Below are 14785 nucleotides of genomic sequence, written 5' to 3' on the forward strand. Positions count from 1 at the left end.
ATGCGCTTCCAGAGGACGTAATAGGGCAGAGTACGGTACTGGGGTTCAAGAAAGGATTGGACAATTTCCTGTTGGAAAAAGGGATAGAGGGGTATAGATAGAAGATTACAGTCCAGGTCCTGGACCTGTTGGGCCACCGCGTGTGCGGACTGCTGGGCACGATGGACCTCTGGTCTGACCCAGCGGAGGCACTGCTTATGTTCTTATGTTCTTATGAATAGCTAGAATGACTTTTTAAAAAGCAATACAGTATAAAACTTGCATTGTTAACATAAAAAACTAATAGAATAAAAAATAAAACACTTACCATTTATCTGAAGACTACACGCTCTTTGAAATGGTGATCTATTCACCTTATACTGTGTTAAGTCCTTCAATAGCTAGACTGCCACGAGTACAAATATGGAACAGTGATATTCAAAAGAGCAGAACCAGCTAAAATGGATATGATTCATTAACAGTAATACACACACTGCATTGTCAGGAGAATTCTATAAATGGCGCTTAAAAGTTTGCACTCAAATTCGGATACATGCACAATTTAGTCAGTCAATAATTGGACGCCAACAAATTATTGGCGCTATTCTATAAAGAATAGCGTAAATCCTTTAGGGTGCAACTAAAAAGGGTGTGCGACCATGGGAGGGGCATGAGTGGCTCAGGAGTGTTCACTAAAGATGTTCACACTATTATAGAATTTGAGGGATCTGAGTTTAATTTAGGTGTGGGGATTTTCACAAGGGTTGCAAATCCTTGCACCTAGAAGTTGGGCACAGATCCTGGCTCTATGCACTATTCTATAAATGGCACCCTCTTGGAGCATTGTTTATAGTAAAGGGCTCAGTGCACATTTTTTTCAGGGTCTGCGGGCACTATTTACTAAATTTAGTCCTATATAGCTTAATTATTCAATTTTGTACATCAAGGAAGCTTTTACTTATATAAATCAGAGTAGAACATCTATAAATTTTATTACTTTCAACAAGGAAACATGAAAATGGAAGGGGCCACAGAACAAAAGGAACGCATCATGCTCAGAGCTTTAAAAATTAATTAAATAAATAAATGATTCACATGTTTTATGTTTATTTGTACCTAGCACATACAGAGATCAAAACAAATGTGAAAGGGAAAAGTATCTGTAAACACATTCATTTAAAAATACACACACTATTCAAAACGGTTCTTAGAAAAAAAAGAAAAAAAAAAAAGGTTCTCCCATCTGTGGAAAGTAAATTAATCAAAAATCAAACCATACCTGTTATAATATTTAAAAATGATCTAAATATTGAGAAACATTTTCATTTAAATTTTATTTCTGAAAGTGGCACTATTTGGACTCCGCATTAAAATATTAACGCAAATAAGAATGGTATTCAGGACTTGAAATTAAAGATTCAAGCAACTCTAAATAAAAAATACTAATTATACCTTCAAGTGCAGCACTGATGTGTTGTGTCTTTAAATCAGATTAGATCTGATTCACAACCATCATCATCCACAGGCATACTATAAAAAGAATCCCATCCTATACCTTAGGAAAAAAAAATATAATTATATCCAACGCTGTGTACAAATAGAACGGCAAAATCCACCATTATGGCATCATAATATCTCTGTTGAGTATTTGTAGCAGCAAATGCTACCCTTAGGTAGATGGTTTATACAGTGTATATTTACAGTAAGAAATGTATGAGCATAGTGCTTTACTTTTCCCTATAAATGATAAAAACCTTTATAATTAATTTTGGTCCGTTTGTTTTACTCACTAAGACACATTTCTTTATGCCTGGGGAGGATTTTTTTTTTTAAGGTACCCTTAGCCTTTAGCTATGGGCTCATAACAGCAGCTGAGCCCTATGTGGGAAGTAATTGAGGGTGGGAGATAGATGAAAGGAGGTATGAGACAGTGAGGCTATACTATGGGCTAGCAACTGAGTACGGTAGGTAGGTAGACAGGGAAAGGTTATGGGCAATTAGCTAGTTGAATCGGTATGGTGTAGTGGAATGGGAATAACAGTTCAGAGTAATTTGAGCACTATGTCTTCATTCTGAGAAGGTGCTGTGGTAGGAAAAAAGCAGGTGGGGAATGAAAAGTCCCCTCTCCCCTTATGGTTCCTTTTGCAGATGGGGAATTATTGGGTGGGTGTTAGTTACAAATTTGGCTGGGGTGGAAAGGGGGAATTTGAGGAAGTAAAGCAAATAATTTGGTATCTCATGTGTAACACCACCATGAGTGGAAGTGAGGCCTTGCATTACCACAAGCCCTGATGGGGTTGATGTTTTGGTATTATGGTTAAAGCAGACTAAGTTATTCTGTCACTGACTTGCTAAATAGAGATGGGAGAAAATCTGAATGAATGAGTGTGGCAGGGTTTGGAAAGCGTTAGTATTTAACAATTCTTGAGTTTTGATTTGGTATCAGTAAAACTACAGCCAGAATGCTTTGCCACATTTTGTAAGTGTTATATTAAGGGCTCCTTTTACTAAGGTGCGCTAGCATTTTTAGCACATGCTGTGGATTAGCGTGTGCTGTCCCTGCGCCAAAAACTAACGCTAGCTCAATGGTGGCATTAGCATCTAGTGCACGCAGCAATGCAGCACGTGCTAAAACCACTAGCGCAGCTTAGTAAAAGGAGCCCTAAATTTCTCTGGTAATGCTTGGATTAGTGTGACTGCTGATAAGTACATGGGTGGTGGTTTATTTTTTTACACTAATTCTTTGCCATTGCAACAAAGATTTTATTTTGTGTTAACTTATTGTGTACCTTCAAAGCAACTGATTCGAAGTCACTTCTGTAGACTAATTTAACCTCATAAATAAAACAAAACGAAAGAGGAAATTTAAAGAACGCAATTAGCATGTATGCTAGGGTCATCACACTGGGTCATTTTGTGACTCTGTACAGCGTTGCAAACGTCTGGTAGTGCTATAGAAATCATTAATAGTAGTAGTACAAAGGAAAAATTCCCATGAAATGTCATCATGGCTGTGAAGTCATATGAGCAGAAAAGGAATGTACAAATGAAGTCTGAATTTGTTTTGGAAAAAAATATATATCAATATATACATACATCTGTGTCCCAAAATGCACCTTACATACAGCAGAGTACTTCAAAAGAACAAAAAGTCACCTGTTGCGTTTAAAGAAATGCACCATATTTTAACTGTTAATTATTTTTTGCCACAACTTAAACTACAATGAATCAAATTCATTGCTTTATAAATAAACCAAAAGCTTATGGTTGGTCTTGAATTTAAATTATCAAAACAAACAGTGGTGTACTAACCACATACCTTGAAGTTTATATTTCAAAACAATGTAGTCAACTGCAAGCTTTGATCAGCTGTCACAATTTGACACATTTTCCCCCATTCGGATCTTTACAAAAATATTTGCACATGCAATACTGCATAACATCATCAACTAATTTACTACACTTTTTAAAAACTGGATTACTTTTTACAAAGTTCTTGCATATACTTAAAAAAAACAGATGTCTATGGAATGTGATGGATAACTAAGATGAATGTATGAATGGTCTCATGTCTTAGAGCGTTGTCATCAGTTTCTCTTGATACATCGTACTTTGGATCCCTCCCAGATTCTTCTGGTTCTGGTCTTGGACATACTGTATGTTCCTGCCATCGCCATCTGTGGCTGATCTCCAAAACGACCTGTCATCTTGAGAGGGCTGCCTGTACCATTTGCACAGTTATTGGTTAGTGAGGGATGGAGCTAGAAAATTATAGCTAAGGGTAAAACAAATGTTTAATATACATCTACATGTGAATGTAAATGTTAAGACAAGCAAAAACACAAAAAATAAGTGAGGAGAATGAATGAAAATGGAAAAAGAGGGCCCAGAGACATGCAAAACTACCAGTATTTCTGCCATGCATATACTAATCAGATTAGTTTAAGAATGCAAGGTCATGCCAAAGAGCAAGCAATTTACAGGAGAAACCAGTTACCTGTATATCTAGGACAAGGGAGTACGTGATAAGCAAGTAATACATTCAGAATCTGAGACCAGGAAACCACTCATTTGCAAGGGCTTTGACTTTGGAAACCAGAGTACTTATTGCATCAATTAATCTTGCCAATACAGCAGATTTGCTTGTACTTAGCACAGTTGCAAATGACAGCTTTCAAATGTGTGAGCCAACAGTGCTGCTACTATCCAACAAAAACAACCAAAGGCCTGTGGCAACAGCAATAGATGATCAGACTTAATTGCTCCAAAAATCATTGACTACACCATCACCACTTTCAAAATATGAATGAAATGATTATTACCCTCTAATTTCTTCAGCGCTTTACCAAGGTGTTAAATAACCCACCACCATAGAAGTTTAAAACAGCAGAGTGCAGCGAAAGCAATATAAACAACACATAAAATAGTTTCCTTATGTGCTAAACTTCAAGAAAACAAGAATTCAATCTTTCAGCAAGCTCAGGCTAGGCTAAAATGCAGCCTAATGGGCACCAGCTAATTGCATCAGATGGTATATGCATATTACAGTATTAAATCTCTTTCTTAAAGCACAAATAATGGACCCTATTTATTGAACTGTACCATGACTTTATATCTTACCAGAGGTTAAGTGAAAATGCTAAACATCATTTGCTGCAAAACCTCTGCAGCAAGTACTAGGGATCTTCCCTTTCACTTTTGGGAGAGCAGCCCCTATGAGTTTGCAGCATGGCTGATGAAGTGGCATGAAGTTAGCTATACTTCTGAGAGCGTAGCTAAATGCCACGTAACTATTTGCCACGTTGACTGCAAATTGTCATCTCTGCCCATGCCACATTCTTGATATATGACTTTCCATGTTAGATGTTTAAAACAGCAATTAGTGTAAATTACGTTAAGATGCCGCATTAACTTAATCTGGTGCCATATTATTAGCGTGAGTTAAAATCGTGTTAAGCACTTAACATAGCTCAGTAAATAGGCTCCATTCTAAAATACATTTTATACATAAATCCATCAAAGACACCAGTGAAACTTTCTTCTTTTTTTTCTGAATAGGGATCATAAATGCATATACTAGAACAGATTAAGCTATGCAGTGTCCCAAAGCCAACTGTAGTGATTTTATCTTTGCCTCAGTCCTTTCAAAACAGACCCATAACAAATGTTAACAGAAGCATATGAACAGCCTTACTGGGTCAGACCAATGGTCCATCAAGCCCAGTAGCCCATTCTCATGATGGCCAATCCAGGTCACTAGTACCTGGCCAAAACCCAAGGAGTAGCAATATTCCATGCTACTGTGCTATCTGCTCTTACCACAACCTCTGGCAATACGTTCCAGAGCTTAACAATTCTCTGAGTGAAAACAAATTTCCTCATGTTGGTTTTAAAAGTATTTCCTTGTAACTTCATCAAGTGTCCCCCCTAGTCTTTGTAATTTTTGACGGAGTGAAAAATCGATTCACTTGTACCAATTCTACTCCACTTAGGATTTTGTAGACGTCAATCATATCTCCCCTCGGCCGTCTCTTTTCCAAGCTGAAGAGCCCTGTTTTAGTCTTTCCTCATATGAGAGGAGTTCCATCCCCTTTATCATCTTGGTCGCTCTTGTTTGAACCTTTTCTAGCACCACTATAGCTTTCTTGAGATAAGGAGATCAGAATTGAACGCAATACTCCAGATGAGGTTGCACCATGGAGCAATTCAAGGGCATTATAACATTCTTAGTATTGCTAACCATCACTTTTTAAATAATTCCTAGCACCCTGTTTGCTTTTTTGGCCGTCAGCTTTGGCTCCGGAAAATAAGAAATATTGTCTAAGAATCCCAATAAATCTGCATTTACAATTGTTTCATCAATTTGCATTAACCCCATTCCCCCATTCTATGCAGGGTGTGGAAATGAATGCCCACTTAAAAACAGCGAAAATAAAAACACTGTGGAGAAGGTGATGTTCAAGATGTGGGCTTTATTGAAAGTAGTCAATTAATCCACATGATGAAATACCTAGGACCCAAGTGATTGGGGACTATGGACCCAACACGGTCTGTGTTTCGACAAAACTGTCTTCCTCAGGGGTCCTATGAATGATAATATGATAAATGGAAATGTATCCTAAAGTGATATATGGTTTATTTGCAAAACATTGTGCGGTGAATTGTGATTTAAATAAGTGAAAAGTGACTGGTGTCAAAAATGTGTTTTTTGTAAAAATTGTAAATAACTGTAAGTGTGCAAGTGTTGGAAAATATCTAGAAGTGACCGAATAAATATTGTGAACTTTGTGTTTAAAAAAGTGTTAAAGTTGTGTTTGAAATGATGTGAGTTGATGTAAAAAGATGCCCATTCCATGAAATGCATGACAGATGCCGTGATGGATAAAACATGCCTAGAAAGGGTCAAGACAGTTTTGTCGAAACACATACCGTGTTGGGTCCATAGTTCCTATCACTTGTGTTCTAGGTATCTCGTCATGTGGATTAATTGACTGTACTTTCAATAAAGCTCGCATCTTGAACATCACCTTCTCCACCGTGTTTTTGTTTTCATTTGACTTCTGGTTCAGTGGAGCATCAAGAGTCAACATTTTGCTTGTGCCAGTTAAAAACAGCTCCAGTTACACATGTAACAGTTACTGAGCATAAGGGAAGATTAGATTTTTACCTCAATGATCTTCTTTCTAGTAGAAAGGCTTAAGTCTTGAACCAGTGGGTTAATTCTCCTTTACTCGCGAGTTTGAAAAAGGCATCATCTACCTTTCTCTCTCAGCCCAGCTTCCTGCATCTCTGGGCTGTGCACCATCTCCTCAATTAGTAACAAAGAAGTTGACAAATCCTGTAAGAGGAGAAATAAGGAAGCGGGATACAGGGTACCGCCCAACCAAACCATTTCTGTTCTGATCTGCAACAAGTCTTGAAAAAAAGATGGAAATGAACAAGCCACCAACCAGAATGCAACAAGCACCAACACTTATATAGCTCTCCTGTCTCTCGCTCTTCTCATTGAAACAGAGATAAATCAGTACACTTCAGATTTGTATGCCAACAGACACCAGCATCTGGAAATACATACATGTCCGAGCCCACAAGCAGGCTACTGTATATACTCCAATATAAACTGATCTGAATTATAAACCGAGGTAAACGTTTTTCTCCTAAATATGGTTAACTTAAATATAAACCGAGGGTTTATATTCAAGTGCCCTGCAAGGCTCAGCACCCAGTCTCCCTCCTTCCCTGTCCTATTGGGCTCTGCATCCAGCCTCCCCACCCCCATCCCCTGCCAGGCTCTGCACACTATTCCCCACTCCCTCCCTCCTTCCCCTGATGTCTTTCTCAATGCCTGCTGTAGCCCTGATGGTCTAGTGGTAAGCCGGGGCAGGACTTGGGAACAATCCCGCCTGTCTCAGCAAGTTGAAAGCCCTGGTGGTCCAGCAGTGAACTGGGGCAGGAGCAATACTCATGCCCCATGCGAGCCGCTATCTAAAATGGCTGCTGCAAGCTCCCACAGCAAACCTTGTGAGCCTGCAGAAAATCACAGCAGCCAATTTAGATAGCGGCTCGCATGGGGCAGGAGCATAGGAAGATCACTCCTGCTCCGGTTCATCACTGGACCAACAGGGCTTTCAAGGTAGGCATTCTAAAGGTCTAGGAGGCAGGATATTTTAGAGTTGGCCAGGACAGGAGGAATCCCTCCTGTCCTGGCTCACCGATGGAACACCAGGGCTTACAGTAGGCCCAAGGGAAGCCTGCAACAGGTCCGGGAGGGTGTGCAGGTGGGCGCCGACTCAAATATAAATTAAGACTCCCATTTGTGGGCCATTTTTTGGGTCCAAAAATCTCAGTTTATATTTGAGTATATACAGTAATGAAATCTGACAAGGCGGGCCTTCAAGACTCATAAGCCTTTCTACTAGAAAGATCATCGACATAAGAGCCTAATCTTCCCTTCTAGTGCAAAAGGCATATCAATCTTGAGCCAGTGGAACATACTAAAGCAATCCCCTGAGCCTAGGATGGGGATAATAAGCCTGCTGTGGAATCATTTTGTGCTGCTATCTCCACTCTGTAGAAGTTCATGAAAGTATGAAGGGTGGCTCAAGTAGCTGCTCTACAAATTTCCTCGGGCGAAACTGCCCGGGACTCTGCCCATGAAGAAGCCACACTCCCTCAGTGTGCACTCTCAAAGCAATCAGTGGTAGTTTATCACACCCAATATACGCTGAAACAATAGCTGAACTAATCCACCTGGAACTAGAAGTCTCAGAGGCCGTCATTCCCATGTGGCTAGGACTCATTAGCACAAAAATGATCTGAGAGGCAAAAATCATTAGTCACCTCTAGGAAATGGAGAAGAACTCTCCTACCATCCAGCAATGCCAAAATGTTGTCTTCTCTTTTTTCTCAAGGACTTTCTTCAAATAACACTAGACTGGCTTTTCATATGTTAAATTTAACAAAAGCCATGGCATAAAAACTAAATAAAGTTAAAAAAAAAATAAATAAATAAATATATATGTATATATATATATTTTTTTTTTGCCATGGCTTTTATGCCATAGTTTTTATGCCATGGCTTTTGTTAAATTTAACATATGAAAAGCCAGTCTAGTGTTATTTGAAGAAAGTCCTTGAGAAAAAAGAGAAGACAACATTTTGGCATTGCTGGATGGTAGGAGAGTTCTTCTCCATTTCCTAGAGGTGACTAATGATTTAACAAAAGCCATGGCATAAAATGATTTAACAAAAGCCATGGTATAAAAACTAAATAAAGTTAAAAAAAAAAAAAAAAAAAAAAAAAATATATATATATATATATATATTTTTTTTAACTTTATTTAGTTTTTATGCCATGTCTTTTGTTAAATTTAACATATGAAAAGCCAGTCTAGTGTTTTATATATATATATATATATATATATATATATAAACATAGAAGATGACGGCAGAAAAGGGCTATAGCCCATCAAGTCTGCCCACTCTGCTTACCCACCCCCTGTCTATGCCCTAATGACCCAATTTCCTTATCTTGACCCTCGTAGGGATCCCACATGGGTATCCCATTTATTCTTAAAGTCTGGCACGCTGTCTGCCTCGATCACCTGCATTGGAAGCTTGTTCCAATGATCAACCACTCTCTCTGTGAAGAAATACTTTCTGGTGTCGCCATGAAATTTTCCGCCCCTGAGTTTGAGCGGGTGCCCTCTTGTGGCCGAGGGTCCCTTGAGAAAGAAAATATCATCTTCCACTTCGACACGTCCCGTGAGGTACTTAAATGTTTCGATCATGTCTCCCCTCTTCCTACGTTCCTCAAGAGTGTAGAGCTGCAATTTGTTCAGTCTCTCTTCGTACGAGAGACCCTTGAGCCCCGAGATCATCCTGGTGGCCGTCCGTTGAATCGATTCAATTCTGCGCACATCTTTACTGTAATGTGGCCTCCAGAATTGCACACAGTACTCCAGATGAGGTCTCACCATGGCCCATATATATATATATATAATGCAAACCCATGGGAAGGAATGTGAGTAATTGGACTTCCTTATTTATGTGGAAGTCTGAGATCACTTTGGCAGAAGGGACTGTGCGGAGGGAGACCCCTACCTCCATAAACTTGAAGAATGGCTCTCTGCACAACAGAGCTTGTAGCTCCAAAACCTTTCTTGGTGGAACAATAGGTACTAGAAAAAAAAGTGTGACCATCCCATCTGGAATAAGATTCCAGATAGTAGTGAGATGTGAATGTGTGAACTGAGGACGACATAGCAGCTTTACAGATCTCATCAATGGGAGTGGAACGTAAGAAAGCAACTGATGCTGCCATAGCTCTGATCTTATGTGCTGTTACATGACCTCTGAGTTATAGCCCAGTCTGAGCATAGCAGAAGGCAATACAGGCTGCCAACCATATGGAAATAGTTCTCTTGGTTACAGGCCAGCCCAACCTGTTAGGATCAAAGGAGATGTTCTATGTGGCTTAGTACGCTGCAAGTAATAAGCCAAAGCTTATTTGCAGTCCAAAGTATGAAGAGTTGTTTCTCCAGGGTGAGAATGAGGCTTAGGAAAGAACACTGGAAGCACAATTGATCGATTCAAATGAAATTCCATGACTACTTTCTGTAGGAATTTAGGATGGGTACGGAGAACTACTTTATCATGGTGGAAACTGTAAAGGGTGGGTTCCCCACCCACACTTGAAGCTCTCTCACTCAACGAGCGGAAGTGATGGAGATTAGAAATACCACTTTCCAAGTGAGATATTTAAGATGAGCCAAAGACATTGGTTCAAATGGAGGCTTCATCAGTCTAGTGAGAACAACATTGAGATCCCAAACTACTGAAGGTGGATTGAGAGGCAGCTTGATATTGAAAAGTCCTTTCATGAATCTGGAAACAAAGGGATGAGCAGTCAGAGATTTATCATTGACTGGTCCATGAAAAGCACTGATAGCACTAAGATGAACTCTGACTTAAGTGGTTTTAAGACCTGAGTTGGAGAAGTGGAGAAGATAATACAATGCTGAAGAGGATGAAGCATCTTGATGATGAAGATTACACCACGTTGAAAATTGTGTCCACGTCTGCTGGTAACACTGCTGTGTAGATGGTTCTCTGGATGCATGTAAGATGAGTTTGACAGGATCAGAATGATCAGTATCAGTTGAGGTCATCCCAAGAGGTACCAAGCTGTCAGGTGCAGCAACTGAAGGCTTGTATGTAAGAGAGACCCTTGATTCTGCATGAGAAGAGATGGAAAAATCTGCAGAGAAAATGGATCTTTGACACTGAGCTGAAGTAGAAGGGGAAACCACGGTTGTCTGAGACACCGAGGAGCTATGAGGATCATGGTGGCTGACTGCTGCTTGAGCTTGATCAAGGTCTTGAGTATAAGAGGAATCGTTGGAAACGCACACAGGAACTTGTGTGTCCAATCCAGGGAAATATTGTCTAGAACAGAATTTAGGCAGCTTGTGATTGAGAGAGGACGCAAATAGGTCTATCTGAGGAGTACCCCAAAGACAGAATATTTGATGCAGTATTGAGGAGTGAAGCGACCACTCGTGTGGTTGAAGAAACCTGCTGAGTTTGTTAGCCAGAGTATTCTTCTCTCCTTGGACATAGACCACTTTAGGGAATATTTTGTGAGCAATAGCCAAGTTCCAAATATTCTCAGCCTCTTGACAAAGAATGAGAGAACCTGTTCCTTTTTGTTTGTTGATGTAATATATTGTGACTTGATTGTCTGTGCATATTAGTAGGACTTGATTGGATATAAAGTGCTGAAAAGTCTTGAGAGCATTGCAAATGGCCCTGAGTTCCAAGAGATTGATGTGGTATTGTTGCTTTTGAGTGGACCAGTGGCCCTGTGTGTGAAGGCCATGTAGATGAACTCCCCAAACATATTTGGACGCGTCTGTGTTCAGAACCTTTTTATGTGGAGTGATTTGAAAAAGAGCCTACTGGAAAGATTGGAGGAATTCATCCACCACTGCAGAGATTGACGAAGTGATGATGTGACTGTAATCTCTTGTGAGAGTGGGTCGAGAACTTGAGACCATTGAGATGCCAGGACCCACTGAGGTGTCCTGAGATGGAGCCTTGCAAAGGGGGTAACATGGACTATGGATGCAATGTGAACTAATAGGATCATCATTTGTCTGGCCGAGATGAACAGAAGATGATAAACTTGATTGCAAACTTGAATCAAATTGTTCTTGTCTTTGCTGAGGTAGAAACACTCTGAGTTGAATTGTGTCTAGCAGGGCTCCTATGAATTGAAGAGTCTGAGAGGGTTGAAGTTGAGATTTGGGAAAGTTGATTTCGATCCTCAACTGCTGAAGAATCGTTGACTGTGTTGCAGAGAACACCCCTTGAGGAGAGGCATCTTTTGTGAGCCAATCATCGAGATAAGGACAAACTTGGAGTCCTTGAGCCCATACAGCTGCTGCCACTACTACTAGGCACTTGGTGAATACTCTGGGCGAGGATACCAAGCTGAAGGGCAGAACTTTGTACTTAAAGTGTTGATGGGCTACATGAAACCTTAGAAATTTTCTGTGGACAGGATGAATTGGTATGTGTGTATAAACTTCTTTTAGACCCCAAGAGCATGGCCAATTGTTTTGATCTAAGAGGGGATATAGAGTCACTAAGGACAACATGCAAAACTTATTTTACTAAGAATTTGTTCAAGTCTCTGAGGTCTACAATTGGACAGAGACCTCCCATCTTTTTTGGGATGAGAAAATATTGCAGGAAATGCCGATTTAGGTTTTAAAACTCTTGGATAAGCCACCCCATGTTACTAGCCGCGGCTTATCTAATCATTTTAAAATCTAAAATGGCCTATACAATGGGGGCAGCTGGGGCGGCCTATACATCCCTCCCCTTCAGTAAATACTTTTGCCGGCTGCCTCCTGCCTCATCGCAGCCAGTGGTGCAGGGCAGGAGCATTCTTTCCAGCATCCAGCTGGCACTGCGCTGCTTCCTCAATGCCTGCGTCCATATAAGGCAGCCCCATATAAGGAAGCAGTACCCACTGCAGGGGATTATAAATACCCATGTATAGGCCACGATAACCCTCTTGAATGGCTTTGAGAACCCACAAATCAATTATTATCAGCGTCCGTTAATGGTATAATTGGAGCTGACCTCCAATTGGCTGAGGAAGAGGCTGAGAGGGACAGTGGCTATGCTCTCCATGAGCACATCAAAAAGACCGAGCAGGTTTTTGAAGAGCTGTTGGTTGAGATTTTTGAGGCCACTGTTGCTTTTGCTTCTTCTGCTGAGGTGGATGAGGGGCAGAAGATTTACCAGAATATTGCCTCTGATATGAGGAGAAAGGTTTAGATGACCATGAAAGCTTAATCTTTGTTATGAGCAAAGAATTCCAGTTTTTTCATGTTGAGTCAACTTTTGTGTGGCTATCTCAATAGAATCACCAAAAGTTCTTGTCCCAAACATGAAATGTTTGCCAATCTGTCTTGGAGGTTGATGTCCATATCCGAGACTCTTAACCATGCTAGTTGTCTCATAGCCACTTACATAGTAGATGCTCTAGATCAGGGGTGTCCAACCTTTTGGCTTCCCTGGACCGCACTTGCCGAAAAAATTTTTTCTGGGGCTGCACAAATGCGCAAACGCTGCAGAAAGACAGAGGAGGGAGCCGGCAAAATGGTAAACACCTGGAGGCAGCAGAGGAAAACACTGCATCACCCTCAACCGGGGCCCGCACAAAATACTTCACAGGGCTGCATGTGGCCCTTGGGACGCAAGTTGGACACTCCTGCTCTAGGTCAATGGTTCCCAACCCTGTCCTGGAGGACCATCAAGCCAATTGGGTTTTCAGGCTAGCCCTAATGAATATGCAAGGCGCAGATTTGCATGCCTGTCACTTCCATTATATGCAAATTTCTCTCACACATATTCATTAGGGCTAGCCTGAAAATCCGACTGGCCTGGTAGTCCTCCAGGACAGGGTTGGGAACCACTGCTCTAGATGACAACTTGAAGGCATCATAAGCTGACCTCGCTAAGTACTTTCTAGTTTGGGAAAGCGTGCGAAAAATGTGCAGGAATATACTTGTCAAAGGTGGGAAATTTTCATACCAGATGCTTAAGATAACAGGACATGTAGAAATTGTAATTAAGGATCCTGTTCACCAACATAGAATTTTGGTAAAAGCGACATCCAAATTTGTCCATAGTCTGGCCTTCTCGCCCTAGTGGCAATGAGGTATATACCTTTTTCAAGGTTGATTCCACAAATAATGACTGATGTTGAAGCTGTGGTTTATCAAACCCAGGAGAAGAAATGATTGTGTAAATAGAATCAAGTTTTCTTGGAGCTACTGTGACAGTCAAAGGCGTTTCCCAATTTTTGAGGAAAGTCTCTTTGAGAATGCCATGCAGCAGTTATCTGAGGAGCTCTTTGGGAAGTTCATCATAGTCCAAAGCTTCCAGGTATTCAGCACTGAAGCCAGAGTCAGCTTCTAGTTTGACAAGTAAGTCTTTGCCTAACTGTCTAATATATTTAGTAAAAGACAGTCTTTCTATAGGAGATCTTGTTTTAATACTGTCCGTACCAGGGCTCTGTGGATGATATCACCCACATATGAGAATATGCTGCCTGCTTGTCCTGGGATAATTAGTAATATGTGTAAGCTTGAAATCTTTTGGGCTATACAGCTTTAGGTAATGAAGACCCTTCTCATACACCTTGTAGCACATATCCCATTCCATTTTCTTCACTTTTCTCTGAACCGCTTCAAATCTTTCATAAATAAGACAATGAATGCAACCAATCTTTGTCCTCTGAAATTACTAACTGTAATGCAAGTGATAGTCATTGCTGCAAAACCCTTTAGATGCTGGTCTCCCTAAATAGAAAGGGAAAATGTTGCAGCAAGGGTGGTAAAAGTTCTATATGAGAAGATGCGACTCCAATTCATGTTGCCCTTCAAATGGCTTCCGAACACCTGAGGTTATTATTTATTTATTTGATATAAGTACTTCCTATCTTAATGATAGAATGGTTAAATATAGGCCTTCATTATGCTCCAGTTAGGGTTCCTACAATCTATGGACTTTTGCTCAGTTAAAATGCAAAACAGGTTTTTCTAGCATGATTCCATCACTGTGGAATCCTTTACCAAAAAAGCAGCAGCACAAATATGTTCTGGTTCACTGTCTTTTGAAAATGAAGCTATTTTCTGATTCTGTTATGCTTTCTTGGGTGTATTTAATGGTTATTTTGATTTTTATGTGATGTGTCCTTTTTTTTTGTTTTTGTGTTTTATTATTCTTC

At 40.3% G+C, this 14785-nt stretch overlaps 1 protein-coding gene across 5 annotated transcripts in view; it reads right to left on the reverse strand.

Moving 5' to 3' along the window:
- Positions 1-14785, reverse strand: part of EPB41L4B (erythrocyte membrane protein band 4.1 like 4B) — a 449748-nt gene that overhangs the window by 148510 nt on the left and 286453 nt on the right. For 2 of the 5 annotated variants that reach the window (XM_033930626.1, XM_033930627.1), the window contains one exon: positions 1770-3700. The exons of 2 other annotated variants lie outside the window; for them this stretch is intronic. In XM_033930626.1, the coding sequence (XP_033786517.1) occupies positions 3553-3700 (148 nt within the window). In that variant the 3' untranslated portion in view covers positions 1770-3552. Of the gene's footprint in view, positions 1-1769; positions 3755-14785 lie in introns of those variants that run through there. One more of the 5 variants, XM_033930628.1, reaches the window with a different exon arrangement.

This window comes from Geotrypetes seraphini, chromosome 2 (genome assembly GCF_902459505.1).
Source record: "Geotrypetes seraphini chromosome 2, aGeoSer1.1, whole genome shotgun sequence".
In the NCBI taxonomy this organism is placed as follows: Eukaryota; Metazoa; Chordata; class Amphibia; order Gymnophiona; family Dermophiidae; genus Geotrypetes; species Geotrypetes seraphini.